General features: G+C 41.8%; 4 protein-coding genes across 7 annotated transcripts in view; 3 read left to right on the top strand and 1 right to left on the bottom strand.

Moving 5' to 3' along the window:
• The window catches only part of LOC311012516 (protein THEM6-like), a 111,789-nt gene that overhangs the window by 86,958 nt on the left and 2,580 nt on the right, over positions 1-22,251 (top strand). The window contains exon 1 of one of the 2 annotated variants that reach the window (XM_084007987.1): positions 21,922-21,995. The exons of the other annotated variant lie outside the window; for it this stretch is intronic. The gene's annotated coding sequence lies outside the window, so the exon portion shown is untranslated. Of the gene's footprint in view, positions 1-21,921; positions 21,996-22,251 lie in introns of those variants that run through there. 2 annotated transcript variants of the gene reach the window in all.
• Positions 1,675-3,912, bottom strand: LOC311012513 (von Willebrand factor C domain-containing protein 2-like). The gene is made up of 3 exons (XM_084007984.1): positions 3,425-3,912; positions 2,563-2,692; positions 1,675-2,321 (listed from the first exon to the last, which is right to left on the bottom strand). Exons 1-3 carry the CDS (start codon positions 3,773-3,775, stop codon positions 2,131-2,133), a joined length of 672 nt encoding a protein of 223 aa, XP_083864110.1. The 5' UTR covers positions 3,776-3,912; the 3' UTR covers positions 1,675-2,130.
• Positions 2,237-17,509, top strand: ccdc24 (coiled-coil domain containing 24). 3 transcript variants are annotated; one of them, XM_084007979.1, is made up of 9 exons: positions 2,237-2,344; positions 5,199-5,360; positions 8,575-8,759; positions 12,680-12,796; positions 12,886-12,990; positions 13,862-13,916; positions 15,849-15,912; positions 16,145-16,262; positions 16,456-17,509. In XM_084007979.1, exons 2-9 carry the CDS (start codon positions 5,211-5,213, stop codon positions 17,288-17,290), a joined length of 1,629 nt encoding a protein of 542 aa, XP_083864105.1. In that variant the 5' UTR covers positions 2,237-2,344; positions 5,199-5,210; the 3' UTR covers positions 17,291-17,509. The 3 variants fall into 3 exon arrangements, with proteins under 3 accessions (XP_083864105.1, XP_083864106.1, XP_083864107.1); XM_084007980.1 differs by lacking the exon at positions 2,237-2,344 and adding an exon at positions 4,193-4,261; XM_084007981.1 differs by lacking the exons at positions 2,237-2,344; positions 5,199-5,360 and adding an exon at positions 6,795-6,847.
• Positions 18,844-20,822, top strand: LOC311012515 (protein THEM6-like). The gene is made up of 3 exons (XM_084007986.1): positions 18,844-18,953; positions 19,979-20,486; positions 20,570-20,822. Exons 2-3 carry the CDS (start codon positions 19,983-19,985, stop codon positions 20,675-20,677), a joined length of 612 nt encoding a protein of 203 aa, XP_083864112.1. The 5' UTR covers positions 18,844-18,953; positions 19,979-19,982; the 3' UTR covers positions 20,678-20,822.

The following is a 22,251-nucleotide window of genomic DNA, read 5'->3' as shown; positions in this document are numbered from 1 at the left end:
CATCCGGCTTTACTTCTGCAGTCTTTAATTTTCTCTTATTTAATCTCTTCTTTAATACCAAAAAGTAAAGCTTTCCCTCCTTTACTTTCCGCTCCAGAGGCACCGGCACCAAACTGTTCACAAAACAGCAAAGTGTTCAAAATAAAGTGAAACTCAAAATGTAACACAAAGTGACACATTTTACTGGACATGGAAAAGTGTTTTAATTTGGAATATTTTACAAGAAGCCAGTGCATATGACCAGCATAACACACTACATGATTTGTGGGTGAGATTCATCTTAGTTCAGTTTTATTATGGGCAGCAAATTGAATCACGACTTAAAGGAATAGTTTGACTTTTGGGCGTTTTTGCCAAGAGAGAAGAAGATTGACACCACTATGAGACGGTAATTGCAATCTTCTCATCCAACTCTCAGTAAGAAAGCAGAATAGCCCATTCTCATTCCCAGGTCAAACACCACCGCTTTGTCACAGCACTTGGCGTGCCAACTATCACGGACCTCACAGGCCTGACGCAGTTACAGAGAGAGCAGACAGGCCACGGCAGGATGAGGCATGCCTTGGGCTGCATTCATTCAGGTTTTTGAGGAGGTGTGGATGCGGTTATTTGTGCTTCAGAACGTAACCGTGAAACAGTCTGAAAAAAAAGACATATTATTCTTCTGATTCATGGCTTAGGCTTTGTCCTCACAAGCGCTGGCCCCTCTCTCCATTCACACCCTAGCTCGGTCGACCACCATGCTCTCTCTCTCGTTGAGCCAGAGAGGAGGGGCGAACGCAACAATGTGACAACATGCTATACATTTAATCTTATGTATCGGAAGCTTTTTTGGGGGGAAGAATCAAGTCAGTGAAACGTGTCAGTTGTAATATAATTCATACAGCAGCAGCTTGGGAGTCTTAAAGAAACTGGCTTCAAAGAGTGCACATAAACATATAACAAGACAAGATTATTTTTGGTTTTCATTCAGAGGTCCCTCATGATAAATGAAAAAACAACAGAAGAGAAAAATCTGCTGCATATAAACCTATATAAAAAAAACACTACACATATGTTTCATCTTACACTGAAGATACACTTGCAGAAGAAGTTAAATGACAATCGCACGCTTTGATAACAGCGTGCCTAAGAAAAACCGATGACCTGCTGTGGCACGTTCTTCATTAATAAAGCAGTTAATTTCAGATTGTTTTTCCTGCTCTACAGTGTGCATACACAAAATAACAACCCCGTTTCCAAATATCACTTGTGTCTAATCAACGACTGTACAGTCACGTGTAAGGCCGTGGTCTCGTACGTTATACGTCAATTAGCCTGGATACTGAACTGCAGAATTTATAGTTACAAAGTCCTAATTGCTTCGCAAAGCCATTTCCTAGTCTAAATTGCATCACAGCTGCTCATACATTTGGCTGGTGCATCAACCCGTGACAGGTCAATTACAATTCATTATCATCCAATAATCTCATTGACTTTGTTATGTTGCCGGTTGTTTCCCAAAGTAGGTGTCTGGAAATGAAAAAAAAAATATGGCTCCTGGGTAACCAGCTCCTGTTAACGCTTACGCGTCTCTCTCTTAAACTATAGCCACTTTGAGAAAGCGTGAAAAAGCAGATAAAATATAAAATAACTGGAGTGGGATCAATTTGGTTTGCTTTAGCTCCGGTCAGATTTTTATGATTTTTCAAACAGACACATTCAAACACTATGGAAGCAGGCTATAAGATCTTAAATTTAGATATTGACTCAGAGCCACGACCACAAATAATATTGCCTTTGTTGATATTGTACTTTGCATTTAATCAAATTGCCAAAACCTACTGACATGCAGGAGCTTTGACCATGTCTGTCACATGCAGCTGAGGCCTGAAAAATGGGCCAGCTTGTCCACTGAAGTGACAAATTCAGCAAGTCGCATAAGCATTGTGAAAATCTTGAATGCATGAATTTGCATTACGTTTAGTGATTTATTTGGTTCTTGTTCAGTTGTGTTCCCATAAAGTTGCCGATGATCCACTTTCCGCTGCAAAGGAGGGTTCAGTATGTTTTCAGAGAGGAAAGGAGTTGATCGACCGCCATGAATTTGATATGTTGGGGTAACAGCCGGTTCCGTGCAGACGGAGTGAATCAGTTTTTCTTGGTGGATGGTTGTTCAGGCGTACAGTTTTTGAGGCGGGAACAGGTGGCGAGACGATTCCCTTCCCAGTAGCCAGCATCCTGACCATCGTGACAGCGACACTTGGTGCAGGAGTCGACCCAGACGGGCTCTCCTGCAGGAATCACCTGGCTGCGTGACGCATTGACGTAGCAATTAGGACCTGGGAGGAGATGAGCAACAGAAGTAAGTGGAACTGCAGCTGAACAGATCCTAAAACCGCGAGGCACATAAAAAAAGTCCATACACTCTCATCCCTGCATGCAAACGATCATCAGAAATACATTCAACAGAAAGGAACACATCTACTGGGACATCTCTCAGAAGCCATCTTTGTTTTACTTTCATTTTTCGTAACTTAATACATTTTTAGGTTTTTGTTGTTGTTGCTATTTTCAACGTACCCTCCCGGCATTCAGGGCAGCATTTCCCCGGCTGGTAGACAGGGTTGACACATGGGGGAGGGGCACAATCTGCAACGAGACAGCGGGCGATGCCATCACTGTCACAAGTGCACTGCTCACATTCTGATGGCTGGGAAAACACACATACACACACAAACAGCGTGAGATTCAACATGGATTTCAAAGCAGCACTTCTCACCAAGCCCTCCTCATGCCATCTCAACAGGGGGCGCCATTTACCTCCAATTCCCAGCTGCATACCCAGTTACATACCACACTTCACCGGTTCACAGTTTTGGAAGTAAATACACTGAAAATGATGTACCGTATAGGATTGTACTTATGATTATGACACACAGGCTTAGGCAATCTGTGGCATGGGTATACGTTTAATTTAGTGCATAGTTACACATTTGAATGACAGACAACAGAACAGTATTCCTTTAAAGGTCCCACATTGTGAAGAGTGAGATTTTCATGTATTTTTGTTATAAAGCATCTAATTGCTATATAAATACTGTGAGTGTATCGAAACGCTCCATCAATGGGGAAATACACACAGCCCATATTCAGAAACTGTAACTTGAAACGAGCCATCAGGATTTCTGTACAGTTGTGATGTCACAACTATACAATACAGACCTCTATACAGTTACATTAGTACTTTATTGCACATAGACTAAAATCTGTAAAATCTTACCTTGAATGAAAGTTAAGTAAAAAGCAAAAATCTAAGAAAAGTTAGGGGTCGAGTATCTTTCTAATCCCTTATTATTTTTGGCCTGACTACCAAAAAGGGAAACACTTCTTTAGATCTATCCAATTCAATCAAGCTAAAGGGTTTCAGAGCTTTCGGTGTTACCTGGAAGTTCTGCCCCAGTTCGTACACCACTCCTCGGTACTCACAGCCGATCTTCTCGCACCTGGGGCAGCAGTCGGTGGGGTAGTGGCTGACATGGATGCACGCAGCCGGGAGAGAGGTGCACTCGGTGCGGGAACACAAGGAGCCGTCGGCGGTGCATTCACACTGGGTGCAGTGATCGGAGTCCAGGAAATACCATTCCCCCACGAAGTATATGCTACCGTTGGCCTCGCAGGTGCTATCCTGCTGCCCGGCGACTGAGAAGCCAAAACCGGCCTGGGCGCAGAGCAGTAGTGCCAAAACGGCCGCGCGTAATCTGCGCACCGAGGAAAGGCGCTCACTGAAAAACATGATGTTTGTATTCGATTCACTGCGTCCAAAAGAAAGAAAGAAAGTAGGATTTTTTTTAACCTAAAAAGTGTTACATTGTTGCTGGACGCAAAAACATCCTTGGTGTTAACCTCGTCCTTCCACAGCGGTCTAACGGGGCTGCGCACGTTCCTGCAAAGAGCATGGAAGGGGGTGGAGGCTGGGTGGAGGCTGGGTGTGGGGGTCTCAGCTGGACTCTGCTGGCTGGCCCTCCCCTAATTTAACATCTTGAAGTATAGTCTGTTAGTGCAGACTTTCACAGCTGGTTTCGTGTTAATCTTATGCAATCAATAAAGTCTGGAAGCCGTCGAATTTGGCATTTAAAGTTTGTTTTTGTTTACAGTGTGTCATTTTGCGTTGCAAACAGTGTGGACATGAGGGGAAACATCTGTTGACAGACCTCGCGATATCTCCCCATAGCAACCGTTGGGATGTTGACCCTGGATACCACAGCCTCCCCTGATACAAGTTGGGGTGAGCTTTTTATTTTTATTTTTCTTCTTTAGCAACATAGAAAACCCATTTTGTGTACACGAGCAGTTTTACCATTTGATTGTTAATTTTAAATTAAACTATGTCAACATTTCACGTTTGTGAAATATTCGGTGACGTTGTTTAGGCTGTTTAGCTGACCCTGTCGATTTGTTAAGCTAGGCAAAGGTAAGCTATCAAAGCTAACGTTAGCTAGGGTGAGCTAATGTAAGCTAACCATGCTAACGTTAGCTAGGGAGAGCTAAGGTAAGCTAACCATGCTAACGTTAGCTAGGGAGAGCTAACGTTAGCTAGGGAGAGCTAACCATGCTAACGTTAGCTAGGGAGAGCTAAGGTAAGCTAACCATGGTAACGTTAGATGGGGGAGCTAAGGTAAGCTAACCTAGCTAACGTTAGCGCACAACAGACAGCAAAAGGCAACCCAAGTAACCTTACTTTAGGTTTTGTTCCAACAAGCAACTCCTGTTCATACCATTTGACCTGTATTCATTGCACCTGTGGTGGGAGAACTATTTAGAAATACTCCATCATAAGTCCAGCATGCATAATATTACTTACTTGCAGGTGCTGAAGTTGGGAAGTTATTTGTTATTAAAAGTTAAAAGTTATTTGAGAAACAGTATTCCAGAGAAAAAATCACCATGATCCTTTGGGGGTGGAAGTTAAATGTTATCAGCATATCATTTCCCCCCCTAGAGTACCTAGAGCTAAGTCTATACATCTATAGCAATAATATTGTACAAGATTAAAAAAGTGCATATTTGTATCTGAAATATTATGAAGTAGAAATATAAAGTGGCATGAAATAAGGACATTCAAGTACTTAAAAAGCTCTTAAGTGCAGTATTTGAGTGAATGTACAGTTACACGTGAACACTATGTTAGTATGTTCTTTCTGTTCCTTCACTCCTAGATTACCATTCTGATGCAGTCTCCGGATGGAAACCAGCTCTGGTGCCCCGGCCGGTCCCTGTGGAGTCTGATTGCTGAACATGTTCGTGGGTCAGAGCTGCCAAAGATCAGCACAGCACTGGGCCACTCTCTGGTTGACAGGTACACAGAGGTGCACGCTGAGGTGAGTGATATTTCCACTATTTTTCTGATTCTTTTGTAAGAATATGTTGCGAAGTAGCACGTACATGCTTTTTAGTCACCATTTATGTTTATTCTCTAAAAGAATTTAGACATTCTGGTGGGATCCCACAAGTATACCCACCACGCCATCTATGGGAATTTCCTTTTCAGCTCCGTTTCGGGGTGAATCAAAAGCATTCCTGACCAAAGAATTTATGATCTGCAGTGTTAGGTTGTGTAAGTAGGTTACTTTGGCAGCGTACACTCATTAATTCCCAGACTCCCCGATAAATGTTCAATGTGAGTTAACTGGCACTGTACTGCATTGAAGTCCAAATGTGAGCCAAGCAGGCAGACATCAATATTTACTCAAGTTCCGCTAAACTCTCTGCACGAAAGACCCTCAGCACTCAGCTCTGACGAAATGACCCAAGAAAGACCTGTGGTTTAATGAGAAACATCTCCGGCTAAGGCCGAACTGCATACACCCCATTAAATAGGTCAGTTCAAGGTCAGGACTATAGTGTTAAAAGTATTGAATTACTTTTGAAAGTGAAAAAAAAAAGCAGAGTGACTCTTTGAATGTGATCACAAATCGAATACATATTGAAGAATTAAGAAAAATCTCAGGAAATTAGTTATTGCTTTAGCTTGCACCGTTTGATATGATATTGACAGTTAATAAATTGTTTCATCTATAAAATGAAAAAAAAAATCATGAAAATCACACGTGCCAAGAGCCCAAAGTCATGTCATTGAATGTCTTGTTTTGTCCAACCAACCATCTAAAGTTATTATATTTTCTGTAAAGTGATATAACAGTGTATAGTTATAACAAAATACCTTAAACGATTAAAACAACAATTTAATTAGCATTTACAGTTTAATCAACTAATGATTTTGGCTCTAAATTAAACTCAAATCATGACGCTGCTTTGAAGAGGGCTCAGTGGTTTAGTTTAAAGCGAAATGTAAAGGAAATACGGCCTAGTCCACTGAGGGAACATTCCTTTCAACCTGAATTACGTAAGAGAGGTCATGCCATGTGCACTTAAGACCAGGCTGTAGTTGTAGATTTCACTCAGGCACAAAGAATTCCTCTTATCAGCACTTTCTGCGAAGCCGCCAAACGGAAAGAAAGACTTAGGATGGGAGCTTTAAGAAATTTCCAGGAAAAAAAACCCCCCAAAACAAAGCACAGAGCGGCTTATTCAACTCTCAGACTAGTGCATACGGGTTTCCTTTAGTTATTAGTTTTTTTTTAGTTTCTCGTGTCTTTTTGTTTTATCTCTCCTCCCTCCATGTCCTTTTCTTCTCCAGCCATGTAATGAATTCCATCCCTCAGTGAAAAAAAACAATAGTTGATCTGCAGCCGACTCCTCCATTCCTCAATTCTGCCATTGCTCCCTCCATCAAGGTCTCCATTGTCTCCGGCGGTTAGATCAGAGGCAACGTCAGCGTCTCTTTCCAAGTCTCTCTACAGGGCCAGTCTGTCTGTACCTTCCTCTACACTCCTACTACTTTCCCTCTACTCTGAATAAAAACCAGTCCTTAAATTCATTCTAAAACCCCTATTTTAATAATTCAACATAATAGCCTCGAGTAGTTTTTTTTTTTTTTTTTAACTGACAGGTTTCAACAGCGCTCCCTTAAAATAGCTCCTGGATGAGATCAACAGTCTCACAGCCGTGGGAGGGAGGGGGGGGGGGGGGGATCCAGGAACAACTTGTTAGCTACTGAGCCATGAATCCTGTGACATAAACACCTTGACACCCAAAGACAGACAGAGCAAGGCAGTGTGAGTGTGTGAGTGTGTGTGTGTGTGTGTTGACACACTTGCAAAGACCAGAAGCGGTGTGTTTAGTACCCTCCAGTGTATTCTTTTGAAGTCTTTGACTGCGACACGGCAGAAACAGGCAACAGGTGTCGAGGTGTTAATGGCAACCAGATTTCACCGGGACATATTTGCACACAAGAAAGTTTGTTTGGGGTTTTCTTTTTGCAGTTTTTCTTTTCTTCTTACATTATGGTTAAACGGTACTAAGCTTCCCACACAGGTTTGTGTAAAGTTGCAGAAAGAAAGCTGTTGAGTGACAAGGCAAGCCAATAGTCCTCAGATCTTAGCTCTTCTTACTGGCTCATAGAGGAAGTCAGGCATTAAAAAACTGACCTTTTCCACATTCTTCCCCTTGATCTGCAGTAATAATCCCACTGTAGCCAAAGAGTAAAAAGCTGCCTGGTCCTGCAGCAGACGGGGCTGTTTGACTAAAGACAACCTGAAGTTCACCATGCTCAGTCTGTGCCACATGTTCAACTGCAGATATAACGTAGTGGGGAAGCATGTTGACAAAGTGTGATATAGTGTAAGCAAGATATCACATACAGTAGTGTAAGAGTAAGATATCAGTGAGGCTCTTGTTTTTCAGATTTGCAGATTTTCACCAATATACAGAATATTGGTTAACCAAACGTTTTACCCAGATTGCGTGCTACCTCAAATTGTTTTCCTGTTCCAGGAAGTTCAATTTCCAGTGTTTATAGCCGTTTACAAAGTCTCCTCATGCGAAGGACGGCCTTGGAAATATTTTCACAATTGGAAAGTGAGGAGAGAAATGGAGATGGATTGTAGCATAGTCTCCTAAAGTTAGTGGAAAACAAAAGGATATTAACAGCATTCTCAACATTTTCATTCAGAATTTAGGTTTGTTTGAATACAAACTTATTTTTTTCCTTTTACAAAATAAAAGCAGACAATATCAAGCTCTCTTTTTTAGGATACCTTTTACAGGTAACTTGGTCAACAATGCCTTTGAATCCTTTGCAAAACGGTTGGGTGGGAGGGAATCTACAAGTACCAGCCCTACCGAATATGTACTGTATAATTGCTTTTTCACGGATTCATAAATCATATTTTGGACTCACTGAGACTCTAAAGAAATATGATAATCCCCCGCCCCCTTCCCCGAGACATGAAACGTCCTGTTATCATCCCCAGTCAGGGAGGCTGTCAGGGGAGTCACTGGATGACTGATGTCTGCCTCAATGCTTGCAGCATGGCCACTCTGCTTTACTAAATCAAATGAAAATAGTTGAGTTTATCAGCACCGTCACTTAAGATCATAAGCTGTCTTCTGAATGTCATGAAGAAATGTAAAACATCCTGTTAGTATGATACAAAACCCCTTCACTAATCATCATAATAATGATATTTGCAGGCAGAGCTGTGGCACAAGATGTGGCAAGACAACCAGCAAGGAAGGAGTAGCAGCAGGACGGGGACCCGGCTCTCGCATCGGCAGGCCGCCCCTCTAGCTGACCCCCCCGCCGTCAAAGAGCTGGTGAGAGCCGAGGTCAAGATGTTACTGCAGACTCTCCGAGAGAGAGTCGGCGGGGAGGGGAGGTAGGTGTCACGCCGCACGCACGTTAATCTACTCCACTGTGTGCCATTTGTGACTTATTGAGGGTTTATTCATTTTGTGTAACCGTTGCACGTACTGGGCTTTAATTTATGCCTACTTGTACAACACGAGGGAACCATTACAAATATTCTGTCTCTCAGAAGGACACTTTAAGCCCGTGGTAGTAAAAGGATTTTGATATAAATCAGAAGGGCCACAAACCAAATTATGTCTTTGTTATTTACTGTTAAATGGGAAAGTAGAGTGAAAATTAAATTAATTCAATCAAATATTATTTCTAATTCACACTTTAAAATCATATCGCATACGTGTGTGTGTGTGTGTGTGTGTGTGTGTGTGTGTGTGTGTGTGTGTGTGTGTGATGGGTCAATTTGGAGTTGCATCGGTTAACATGGCGAAAAAGTAATTTTTTTGCAAATTAGATAAATAGCAGTACCAACCTCCTCACTGTAGATTTCCTTCTCTTAAAAAAATAAAAAATATCACAAACAATTTATCAGCCAGTCAACTCTCAGTCATTAGTTGACGTTGCTGACGGCTGACAAGATAGCAGGAATTACATTTATGAACCGAGTCCTCAGGAAATGTACTTTTTGAAATGAAAATATTTGCCAGCTGGCTTGATAAGGCAGTTTATTACCAGGTGTAAACAGACATTCCAGTCAACATCGGCATGATTTATTTCTCTTATTATTCAATAAATGCGAGTTATCCCTTGATCTAATTTGTTGGTGTGACTTTTTCACAGTCAGCAGTCTAAATCCAGCGCAACGCTCTGGCTTTCTCACAAGACGTGGTATGAATAAGTAGGTTAAGACCTTGCTGTCACACTCGTTCTTCCCCCAACAAAGAGTGCCATAAAATGCTATATTGTGTTCCCACGTCTGTTATAAATGGGATGGAAAGCAGAGGACAAAGGTTTTCGGTGTAGGGATGTTGCAAACCGGTTTGGGGATTGTGGGACAACAATGGGACAATTATAAGAGGGAGACGTCCATGCATTCCATGCCAACAAACACAGTCACTGCTGGCTTTATTGGATTAAATATATGTCTTGACCTTAAATGGAAAGCTCAATACATAAAACTGACCTATATTCAGTGAATTGTCAGTGAAGTGCTCAGGGAGGGGAGAGAGAACACAATGAAGCTTGGTTCTCTGTTTCTTATGAAGCAGACAGTCGTCAGGGAGTTATAAGCTCCTCAAGAGGTCGTAATAAAAACAGTGAAATTGCTGTTTGTTTTTTAATTTCTTCAGCTAATCTTACCGTTCCTGTCAGAGATGAGCCTGTAGCGTTCTGTAACGTTATGAAATGTATTAAAATCCTCAGAAGAATGTCATAAAACAAATGTTAATAGGTTAATATTGGTTAGCGACACTGAACTACATGCTTGCATTGCGATTTAAAAGCCTAATTTATGTATCACAGTGTGTTTGTGAGGAAGTGTGTGTGAGAGTCCGAGTGTGTACCAGCTAGTTACTCTCCCAGCAACCAGCTCGCTGCCGCCAGGAATGTCTCCCTGTGCCATCTCTCAGGTTCTGTCGAGGCCTTTTTCCGGGGAAAGCACGACATAAGATGGATTGTTCTCCGTTTTTGTGACAGACCATTTATTGCCTGTCAATTAGTTCTCTCCCTTTTATTTGCGATTTTCTTTTTTTCTCTCTGTCCATTAAGGTTGTGTTGTTAAACTCTAGGCTGCAGGCAACTCTTTTAGTTCAGTTTTCTTTAGGTTTGTGCTTATTTTGTATGTGTCATTATAACCAGTCTTCTGTTAGGGACCACTGGTCTCACAGATAATATCTGTGTAATATATCTATGTGCTGCATGTTCTGTAGTATCTACATTCATTTTTACCAATTTTTTTATCCATTCCAGCCCATCCTAAAACAAACGAGTCATAAGCCACGACTCTGTGAGGCAGATTGGTTTTTGAGCTAAATGTCTGCATGCTAACCCACAGTCATGATGCTCACAATGCCCATGCTAAGCTGCTAATGTTAGCAACAGGTGTAATCTTTTCCATGTTCTTCATCATAGCTCAGTGTGGTAATTACCGAATACCGTTCCAATTTTGATCTGACAATGCCCCTAGAGGAAAAAGTCATGTATGTCTCTCCCTGCAATGGTTGTAGAAAGATTTTACTCAAAACAACAAATATGAAACTCATGGTGGTGCTGGGGGGAAAGCCTGACCAAAGTCAATTGAATTCATCCTGTGGGGACCATGAACATCTCTACAAAGTTGTATGTGAATTTGTCCAGTCGTTTCATTTTGGACCGTTTTGCTGAAAGCAGCGTTATCGTAGAGTGCAGCCTCCTGCAGAATCTAAGATGTGTCATGCATCAAAAGAATTATCTTCTGATGACAGATCAGTCGACAGGAAATTATTTTGAAGTCATCTTACGGGGGTCAAGATGTAAGTCGGGATGATAGCAAGACCTGATGTTTGGGGCTGTCAGGGCAATAATCTATAAGGCCACGGGCCAACAGCACTGTGTCTTATTAAAGTGTCACTGAGCATGACCTGAACCGAGGCCTCACTAAGCTCGCACATCAGAAGTCACTCTTGTAGAGCGCTTTGGCCCGGATGTAAATAGATTGCACAAAGTCCCATACAGAGGGAGAAATACAGCCTGATCTGTGTAGGAACACGACCAAAAAGAAAGTCTGTGTGCCACATAGACTGTGCCAGCACACATCGCTTTCCCCTCTTTGAAGTTGGCTTCGGTGTACTTGTAGACCTCGATGCATGGTATCGTGGTTGAGTGTGTGTTTCTGGCCTTTGATCGTTCAATTAGGCCAAGTCCCAAGTGTATATCAACTGAATGGCTTTCAGGAGTAAATCAACACTCTTCCACTTAATAACGCTCCACAGCTCACTGTTAGCTCGATTTAATATGCTTTGTTGGCATGGAAATTGAGGAAATATTGCCGTAGTGTCCAAATAGGGACCTGCATTTTCTCTCTCTCTCCCTCCCTTACTGGAAATTGTTGTGTGTGTATTTGCATGATTTGAATGTGATTTATCAGACATATTAGTCGACAACACTTTCCTAGTGAAGGCCCAAATAACTCATGTGTAAAAAGCCACATAAAGGAGGCTTGAAAATACCTCTCATGCCCACTCTGATTCGAACCATTCGAGAGTGTGAAGATGGGTGTGCACCTTGTAAAAGTCAACTCAAAGATTTATCTTATTGGCCTCCTCCTGTGTGGTCCTGATGCCTCAACCATCCACCCACATTCACACCCACACCTCCGTCTCATTGTCCGAGGAGCTTGAAAAGGCTCACTTTCCCTCAGGTAGGGACCATAAAATGAACTAACCAGGCTGTCACCCCGCCCGCTGATGCTGCTGCTGCCTACACCATCTGCTTGTTTCTTTTTCTCCCACAGATCATTCAGAAGATATAATGTTGCTGCTGTTTATTTTTTCCATCCTGGGATCTTCTTTTTTAAGATAATCATTGTAGATATTGTAAAATGTGCACAGCCCTGATAATAGAGTTAGAGAAGGAATTAGTCAATCACTTAATCACTTAAACTTTATTTGAAAAGCAGTAACTGACAGTACAAATATAAACAGTCAAACAACTGGAGACCAACAAAAGATAAAATTAAATAAATAGAAATAAAAGCTGAAATGAAAAAATCGCTAATAGGGATAACAAACATTAAACCAAGAATATACATAAAATAAATCACATTAAACAGTGGCTATAAAATATTAAAATCACAACCCAAATTGTTATATTGTATTGTTTTCATGTTGATTTACTTAATTTATAAACACTTTCAGCCTTTCAGTCTACGTGTATTCTTCCAGCCAAAAAATCTGCAGATCCAGGACACTGGCTATAAAGAGTCTCTTCTTTTATGTTGTGCTGTTGTTGCCATAGTGACGCTAAGGAGCTCTTGTTCCGGTACAAACCTGAGACGGTCGACTATGCCCTGAGTCACCTTGGCAGCTGTTACAGAAACCCTGCCAACCCTGGAAACGCTGATAATGGAAGCAGGTAAGTAACACTGGTACAACAGAACCTGCATGTTAATGATACAGTGCTCTGCATTGTGCATTAATCTTCTCTTTTTTCCCGCCCTTCAGACTGAGCTCTCGCTGCTCAGTCCAGTCCAATGCTGAAGATGAGATCGAGGCGATGAGAGATGAGCTGAATGTCACTGGCATTGACCAGGTGGTGGACCGCCTCAGGTAACTTACCCCTCAGCCACCTTTATGGCTGGTGAGTGTAGCCTGACCAATACAGAATGAGGCGAATATAGACCAATATATATATAGACCCTGACTGCTATATCTGAATAAGCTACATAACTAGCGGAGCTCTCTCCCCCACCCCCTCTTAATTTCCCCTCAACTCTCATGGGTGGCTTCTGTTGCTGCCCTGCCTCCTTCGCAATCCATCCCTCCTCTCCTTCCTCCATCCCTCACTTTGAGGCCCACGAAGGCAAAACAGTCACAGGCGCTACCTTGGAAGAGAGCCTCCCTCCCTCTCCCTTTCTCTCTCTCTCTCTCTCTTTCTCCCCCTCTCTTTACCATTTCCTGACTCCACCAGAACAAACAAAAGGCCCCATTGTCAGAAAATGGATCCCAGAGCAGGCAGAAGTTTCCTTTTCGTTTGAAAGAAGTGAATAAAGTCTAGTATGGTTATGTAACCAGAGAAGGAGAACGTGTGAGGGGGAGAGAGGGAGGGACGAGAAAAACAGGACACTGTACTTTTACTATCCTTATGGAAACTGTAGAGGATAAAGTCTGAGAAGACACAAAGTGCACCTTTCCTGTCTCTTTTCACTGCCTCAGTTGTGTGATTGGGTTTTACCCGTTTGCTTTTCAATCTTCCCAACAAGTTGCGTGTGTGTGTGTGTGTGTGTGTGTGTGTGTGTGTGTGTGTGTGAGAGAGAGAGTGTGTGTGTTGTGACTAGCAGATGCACAGTTTCCACTTTGACCTAGATTTTTGTTTTTGACTTAATATTGTTTTAATGAAAAACAACTGGAGTACTTTTGATACACATCAAGGCTTTCTTTCTTTCTTTCTTTCCTTCTTCCTTTCCATCTACCTTTCTAGGTCCATCCTAATGGAGGAATGTGAAGCTTTAAACAGGCTGTTGAAGCATTTTAAGGTAAGAAGAACCGATGAAACTACCACTGCCAACTATAAAAATAGCTGTGTTAAATGTCAAGAAATATCTTCTTATCTATCTGTAACATCAGTCTGTGCTGTACATAGTTTTAAGGGGAAGATTCTATACGTGTCCTGCTTGAGGACCATGTTGACTTTCTCATCACCATCACGATTGTTGCAGCTGAGATGCAGCAGTTAAGTGTTATTCGATGCCGTTAAATGGAACAGTGTTATTTTAAATGGCTATTAAATCGAGCCAAATCAGACATTTAAAGGCTTGATATGGTTTGATCGAGCCGTAAATTTGTCCTCAACGCAGCTGGCATGACGACCCGACTTAGTCCTGCAGAGTAACTAACTCAAACACACTCTCAGTTTGTCTCATGACAGCTCGTATGCCTGCTTACTTACTTAGTGAAACCCAAACCCACATTGAGCTCTCTCCATCCTCTCATATCCCTGGCAACACGTTGCGTGTCCCCTCTTTTTATCTAGCTCGTCCATCACGGTACCACAACGGGCCATTTTTCATTTCGGTCCTGACGTTCTTGCTTTCGGTGTTCCTGTATAATCGAAATGTTGTGGCTGTGTCGGGCCAGGAGACTGATCTCTTTTATCTCTGCTTGGTTAGACCAGCCTTTTTCTGATGCTTTTGTTATTAATAGCGCAGATGATGTGGGTCGCTTTCATGATGTTGGTCAAGGAGAAAAATCACACAAACAGATCACACAAGACGGACATATGGTCAGGAAAAATTAACTTAAACCACCACACAACCAATATCAACAGTCAGAGCGTAACCTAAACCTACACACTGAATCCAAACGTCTAAAATACATAGAGATGGGTTTTCCCATCAGGATATTGAAGGCTTCTGCTGCTGGAGCAGCCAGATCAAACTTGGCCGGCGTGGTTCCAGTACACAGCAGAACAGATGGCAGCCATCAGTGGCTGGTTACAGCTGGGTTTTGTGGCAGGAGCGGCGACCCGTTCTCCCGTTTCTGGTTCTGCATCAGCTGAGGGGGGATGTTGTGTGTGTTGGCTGTCCAAATGTGGATTTGGGTTCTAGAGATGCATGAATAAGAATAACGACAGCAGCGGCTTTCCTCAAATATCTGCAAGTCGGTCTGCAATGGGTTCAAACCCCACACGGACCACAAAGCCTAGTTTTAGAGTGTGTGTGTGTGTGTGTGTGTAAGAGAGAGAGAGAGAGAGAGAGAGACAGCACTAGGAGGTTTGGGTTTGAATCCCACTGGGACAGCAGACCAAAATATATGTTTTAACTGTCAGTCTCCCCGTTCGTGGGTATGTTTGTGTGTTTGTGTGTGTGTCTTTGTGTGTGAGTGTGTATGTGTGTTTGTGTGTGAGTGTGTATGTGGGTGAGGTGGCATAAATGAACTATAGTAAGTCTGCGGTCGCTATGAGACTCTCCATTTGTGTTTTTGCTGAGGAGGATGCCTCAGTCACTCATAATAAAAGCAAGAAGGCACACTTTTGAATCTGGTCTTTGGTTTTATAATCGGTGGGCACACACACACAGACACACACACACACACACACACACACACACACAGACAGACACGCAGAGCACTATGGCTTTCATTGCACTGGATATAGATATTTGAGGCCAAATTATGATGCAGGACTGCTGCTCAATCGTTTAGTGGTCACACACACACACACACACACACATTCTTCTTTCCCCCTCCGTTATTTTTTATCCTTTTTCCTTGTTCCTTTGCTATTTCCAAAGGCTTGTGCGTTTGCACTTTCCTGAACATGTTTAAAACATTTACCAACTATTTTTCCACGTCCACTACTGTCGCTAGAGGCTGAATGTGTCCTAGTTTCTGCCATAGTAGAATGTTAAACACTCTCCAACTGCATGATTAAACAAAAGGGCTGCTCCCTTCTGTTCTATGATTTGCAGGGAAATATTAAACAAAAGTGGCAGAGTCGATGTGAGACTGATAAATCAGAACCTACACTCGGAGGTGAGTCCACAGACCGACATTTTGGTGTTTTGCTGCCATCTGGTGGAATGTTATTGTTATTGAGTTCTCTTGGTTTTTGTCTTAGACTCTAGGTGATTGTTATCTTTTAATAGTTTTCTGTACTTAAGTAGCTGAGAGTGTGTTTAAATTGTACTGTGATGCGTTTTAGTATTTTGAGTCGTTTTTTTTGTTTCTATAATGTTTTTTATTTTTTTGTATTTGTGTTGTGCAGAACTGAGAGAGCTACGAGGTGCTTTACAAATGGACTTGGAGCTCTACCCCTCTTCGCTTGCTTCTTCACTGACAGCATCCTTCTCTTCCCCTTTGAAAGAACTGAAAAACAGGCTCAGGTCAGTATTTTTTTGCTGTTACGACCCCCAGAACGCCTCTATTTCAAAGAGAGCAAAACACCATTCACAGGTGAGGAGTAACAGAAAACAGTATCTTTTTTCTTAAAATAAATAATACAGTGAAAACAAATCTAATGAAAAACCGAATCATCTTCATCTCGATCTGATTTCCATCCTGATCCCTTTCCTCCAGACTGTCAACAGGACAAAGTGCTTCTGACGAGATTCTGCCAGCTTCAAGCACCACATCAGCCCTAAGACCACATCCCCCTCCTCCTCTGAGCCATCTCAAACCTAGGCCACCACCGGGAGCTCCTCCTCGCAGGAACTCTGCATCAGTTAAACTCATTAATAATTCTTCGCGGTCCAGAACTCATGGACAGCACAGGAGCACATCAACCTCCAACGGACCTGAGACTTCTAGTCCTAGTTTTCAGATAAAACCTCCAGGAAACTCACCCATCCACGAAACCCATTGCAGTATTCATGGCCCGAGCAGAAAGTATGATTTGTCGCAGATGGAGAAAAAAAGCAGCGCTGCGTGGAGGTCAGGAAACATCAATCCTATCCCATCATCCCTTCACTGTGTAGAAGCGGGCAGTTACAGCAGCTATTCTACTGGCTATTCTGTGCCAACCACTGGGAAATCAAACACTCAAAATGGGCAACAGAACAGTAACTGTGACGGTAGTTTAGTGTCAATAACAGTGCAGACAGATGATGACAGAAGGACGACTTCTCTTGACGGTCTTCAGTCTGAAACTGGAACTGTAAAAACAGGAAGTAGGAGGAGAAACATTACAACTGATAGAAATAAAAATGGAAAGGACATCACCCAACAGCAAGACCTTGCAGCCACATGCACTCATCCAGCGCCTATAGTGATAAACGGACAATTGTTTATGTCCCCCACAAGACCACTTGCGGGCATCACAGGTCAGCCAAAAGGTGTCCAAGCGACACAGACAGAGCTGCAGCTTGTCAACAAGTTTTATCAGCCAGTGCCTCCTTCAAGGGTGTCAACTTGAGGTCGGCCACAGACGAGACCGCGATGCTGAAACTGGAAGATAGTCGGGTATGTCTGCTGCAGGAAAAATGTGTTCTTTGGTGTTGTCTTTTATGAGATTGTAAAATATAATGTATCTTCTGGACATGTCCTTCTTTCCACTAAACATCACAGAATCACCATTTTATTTGGGAGCTTGACAGTTGCATACATTATTTTGCTGAATAAAGTCACAGCTGTGTCTGGTCCTCACTTTTTCCATAAAGCATTAATTAAAACGTGAACTGTCTACATACAAGTTTCTATAATTTTCTATTTCTATTTGATTGATAATGTGTGTTAAGACAGGTAGCTCGACTTTAGAGGGATGTTCTTTTAAGAATAATAACATTAATGATGGCTTAATTCCATAAACACCTGAAGGCTACTTCAACTACAATCAGTCAAAATGTGTTGTCGCTGATAGTGTTGGCATATCATGGAAGTCATAAACCAGAAGTATAACCTAAATGTAAGTATTATTTATAAATCACCACACCATGTGGGAGTCACGAAGACAAGTGGCAAAACATGCTGTTCGACAACGACACAATGTACATATACAAGTAATAAAGGGAATAAAATATCCTACTTCTCGCTCATGAAGTCGAAATTATGTGATGTTCAAGTGCTTTGTTGTCAGGACGAATGGAATATTTAGCAGAAATAAAGTTACCTGTGTTGGGAAAATCCTTTTTTTTTACTCCATTATAAAAAATAAGGTGTCAGATAAATAAACATTTTTATAAATACAAACAATAGAGAATATACATGTAGAATATCACAAGTTAAAAAGAAGAAAGCTGTCGACATCAGTGATTTTCAGCATGTATATTGCCCCTTGGATTGTTTTATTGCACATAGTGGTTGTTCTAATGCACTCAGTGGTTGTAAGTTATTGCACTTGATCCTTAGTTAATGTTTGCCCACTGTGGCAGGGAAGAAACGCAATAAAATAATTCCCAGCAAGAACGGTTGTCGATTTTCAAATGGTTCTCTGAACATTGTATACAGTTTTATTAGTATAATTTGTAGTTTTATCAGGTTTTATAGGTTTGTGACAATAAGAAATGTAGTTGATCACTAGTTTGGGTGAGTTATTACATTAGCTGACTTTATCTTGTCCAGTTGCGTTCCTTCTGTGACATTTTATTTGTATCATAATGGAGTAAAAAAAAAGTATTTCCCCAGAGGTAACAGCAAACCTTACGGACAACAAAGTATTTAAAATATGACATTCTTGTAATTCCAACCTCACAAGTGGGAAGTAGGATCTTCGACTAGTACATGAAGGCAGCATTCACTATGGGACCAATCACCGCTTCCCATTCTGCCCTACGTCACGCCCCCAAATCTAGAGGAAGTCAAACTCTCTTCAAATTACAATTCCTTGAATTAAAAAAAACATTTAATGTGTTATACATACGACGCTCAAAACTCCAAACTGATTCATTTAAATATTAATTTAATTACTTATTTACCCGCTTGAACGTCGAAAACGCCTGTTTTCATGCTTGTATTTTGAAACGCTGTAACCGGAAGTGTATTAAACGTGTACGTAAACTTTCCGGTTTTCAGCAGCGATGCTGGATTGAATGCTGTTGACTCGGCAGATCTGAGTGCAAACAGGAGAAATCAGAGGACGGGTGAGTTTTAGTGACTTTCTGCTTAAACTTTAAATCATTATTAGCTTTTCTGTCTACGTTTTTTTCAGTAACGTTAGCTTAAATGTAATAACACAAAATGTTTCCGCGTTATTTAAAACTCTGGTGAATTGTGAAATGTCTAACAGAGTATTAGGTGCACATTGTAGTAGTCTACTCACCAGACTACGTGCAGGGATTTAGTGCACACCCGTCCTAAAGTCATGGCACTGATTTCCACAGTTCATTCACTGTACTTACGATTGTTTTAGCTCACAATAATCTCACGGTTAGCCTTGGGTACAACAGCTCGAGTGGTTTCTTAGGTATTTTTAAAATGTGGTCAACTTTTCAACTGATCGTTCACTGGCAGGCTGAGCATTACCTGCCTTTCCTGCGAAACCTGTTTACACTTGAACAGTTGAAACTCTAAGAACCTCGTTTGAAACTAGTCATGTTGACTTGGATCCCTTGTCTGTATTGTAATGCAAAAATAATGGACGGATTGCTTTCAGAATGGGCCACATTTTTCATGTCAACATTAGGGGGGGACCCACCATGGATTAGTCCCATTAAACACCGGCATAGTGTAGGTTTGGTGCATTAATACTTCACTTTCCTCCCTGTTTGGTAAGAAACATAAAATGAAATCTGCATACTTGCAAGGAAAAAAGAATGTGTGAGAACTAATCAGTCAGTATAAACATCAATCACATTGATCGGATTCCCTGTTGGGGTTTTAATTGAGTCTCAAGCAGGCAGAGAGCCCCTGTTTGCCATTTGTGCTTCCAAGACAATCAGAATACTATTATAATATTTAATGTAACACAACTGAGAACAAAAAAAATTCTCATTCTGAGATACATTTAGACACATAAATCTCTCTGGTATTCCTGTGTGGTTCAGAAATCTGCCTGTTTCCTGGAGAAACTTCCAGTCAAAGCATCAGAAGTTAATAAAAGCTAAGAGCAATTAAACCCATTCATAATAACTATTAATTACTATGTGCTTCCTTTTCTTCTCTCCAGAGAGATGTGGTGGGTGCTGTGGGTGCTCGCCGCCTTGCTGGCTCTCTTCTGCACCCTGGACGTGTGGTACTTCCTCCGTGCAGCGGCCGTGATCCTGCGGGCCTGGTTCCAGCCTCCAATCTGGGACGTCACAGCGGAGCAGGTCCAAACGGGCCGCGTCACCGCAAACGACATCGACATGTGCCACATGAACAATGCCCGTTACCTCCGGGAGTGCGACTTTGCCCGCTTCTCTCTCTACATGCGCAACGGCGTGTTCAAGGCACTGCGAGCGCTCAAAGGCTCCATGGTCGTGGGGGCCACCACCATCCGTTACCGCAGGGCTCTGTGCATCGGCGAGGGGTACGAGCTGCGGAGTCGCATCGTCACTTGGGACGACAAGGCTTTCTACTTGGAGCAAAGATTTGTGTCGACGAAAGATGGGTTGGTGTGTGCCGTCATGTACTGCAAGCAGAGTGTCGTACGCAACAGCCCGGACAAGATCATGCAGCATCTGTGCAAACGGAAGGTAAGGGCCCAATGATTTAACACACAATCAATTTGACACATTTGGTTGGAAGGGCTTTGAGTCTACGGTGTGCTCCTTTGCAGGTGGAGTGCCCTGAGTTTCCAGAGGATCTTCAGCACTGGGTCAATTTCATCTCTTCCAGCAGCCAGGCCCTCAGAGCTGAGAGTGGCCTGGACGAGAAGGACAAATAAGACGCTGCATGGGGAGCTTTCAGATGGGTTTTTGTTGTGAGACAGCTAATTTAGCAGCTCAGGGTGAAAAATAAAAATCTTCTCTTTGAAATGACTTGACTTAAACACACTTGTGCCTACCACTTCTAAAAGGCCGAGAAGTGGTAAATGTTGGGAGAGGCTGAAAATGTATTCAGTAATAATAAAGTTGTATAAAGTGTATCTTTGTGTACTATAGCAGCAATAAAACAAACTGGTTTTGGAGTCCTATTGGTGCAATTTTCTGCCCTCACTGTGCATAAAGATGCACAACTGAGAGCCTCATACACATCCAATAAGAGCCCACAACAGTCATGTCAATTTTATTCATAAAGACCAATATCACAAATTTGCCCCAGGGAACTTTACACTCTGAACATACGACACCCTCGGTCCTTACATTCTTACAGCTTTGAGGCAGAAAGACATTTTTACTGTTAGCAAATGTGAATAAAAAAGAAAAAAAGCCTCAGCTTTAAAACAGCTAAATTAATATTAGAGCAACAAGATACATAATTATCTTGTCTGTCAATATTCTCTTGGTCACAGATCTCACAAAAGGATGTAACAGTATCAGTGGCAGTTGCTATAGCAACAAACTGCTGGTTGCAGACTCACTTTTGGCTAAACTCTTAAATTATGTTTAGGTTTTGTTAGGCCATGCATATGAAATATAACTTTTCCAATGCAATTTTTGTTTAACAGAACTAGAAAGGACAAAGTGTTTAGTAAAATGTTTTATTAAAAAGTGAATTTACAAATACATTTTAAATTCCGCTCATTGTCAAGTTTGTTCAATGATTTGGGTTCCTAATAAGAGCGTGAACGAACACATTTTTTAGAAAAAAAAAATTAGTATGTAAAAAAAATGAATAGCCAACATAAATGGCATGGTACAAAATTAAAAACTTATTTTATGCACAGCAGACAAGCATCATCTCGGCCTACCAATCACATAAACCGAGAGGAAATATAATCAATTAAAATAATGTTTATAAAGTGTTTTTTTTCTTCTCCATTCATGTTTTTTAATAAGATATAATGACATCCAGCTCCTTGTGAAAAACTTATAAATTAACTTGCCTTTTCAGGAATGTGTTTTTCGTATAAAAATAATGTTCTACTGTAGGTGTTAACTACCTCCAGGAGATGGCAGTAATGCACCACTAAGTACGCCGCCGCTAAGCCTCAAAGAAGACGAAATTCGTGTCGTCACACACCCGGAAGTAATGCTCATTCATTCTACCGGTTTCTTTAAGTTGTGTTGCATCCCATGGTAGCACTCTCTTCTGAATTCACGGTAAGCTTCACAGCTATGAAATGCAATCATACCGCATTTGTGTTTATTGTTTACATTTCGAACAGTGAGAAACGGAAACAAAAAAAATGGGACTTCGCGCGTCAAGAAAATGGTCTCTGTGCTGCAAGGCCACCAACTACTGGTAGTTAGCAGCTAGGCTAACAGATTTGGCTGTCACAGCAGGTTGCGCCCCGTTCATTTGAACTGAGCCTCAAGGTTGAAGTGGGTGATTCTTTATTGGGATGTGATGCTTCCG

Source organism: Eutrigla gurnardus (genome assembly GCF_963514095.1).
Source record: "Eutrigla gurnardus genome assembly, chromosome: 4".
Lineage (NCBI taxonomy): Eukaryota > Metazoa > Chordata > Actinopteri > Perciformes > Triglidae > Eutrigla > Eutrigla gurnardus.
This window is presented reverse-complemented; position numbering and strand designations above follow the sequence as displayed.

Coding starts and splice junctions, on each gene's coding strand:
- LOC311012515 (XM_084007986.1), top strand. CDS start 19,983: ATGTGGTGGGTGCTGTGGGTGCTCGCCGCCTTGCTGGCTCTCTTCTGC. Junction 20,487..20,569: donor AGCATCTGTGCAAACGGAAG/GTAAGGGCCCAA, acceptor GCTCCTTTGCAG/GTGGAGTGCCCTGAGTTTCC.
- ccdc24 (XM_084007979.1), top strand. CDS start 5,211: ATGCAGTCTCCGGATGGAAACCAGCTCTGGTGCCCCGGCCGGTCCCTG. Junction 5,361..8,574: donor ACACAGAGGTGCACGCTGAG/GTGAGTGATATT, acceptor TGATATTTGCAG/GCAGAGCTGTGGCACAAGAT. Junction 16,263..16,455: donor GAACTGAAAAACAGGCTCAG/GTCAGTATTTTT, acceptor CCTTTCCTCCAG/ACTGTCAACAGGACAAAGTG.
- LOC311012513 (XM_084007984.1), bottom strand. CDS start 3,775: ATGTTTTTCAGTGAGCGCCTTTCCTCGGTGCGCAGATTACGCGCGGCC. Junction 2,693..3,424: donor AACTGGGGCAGAACTTCCAG/GTAACACCGAAA, acceptor GTGTTTTCCCAG/CCATCAGAATGTGAGCAGTG. Junction 2,322..2,562: donor CTGCCCTGAATGCCGGGAGG/GTACGTTGAAAA, acceptor ATCTCCTCCCAG/GTCCTAATTGCTACGTCAAT.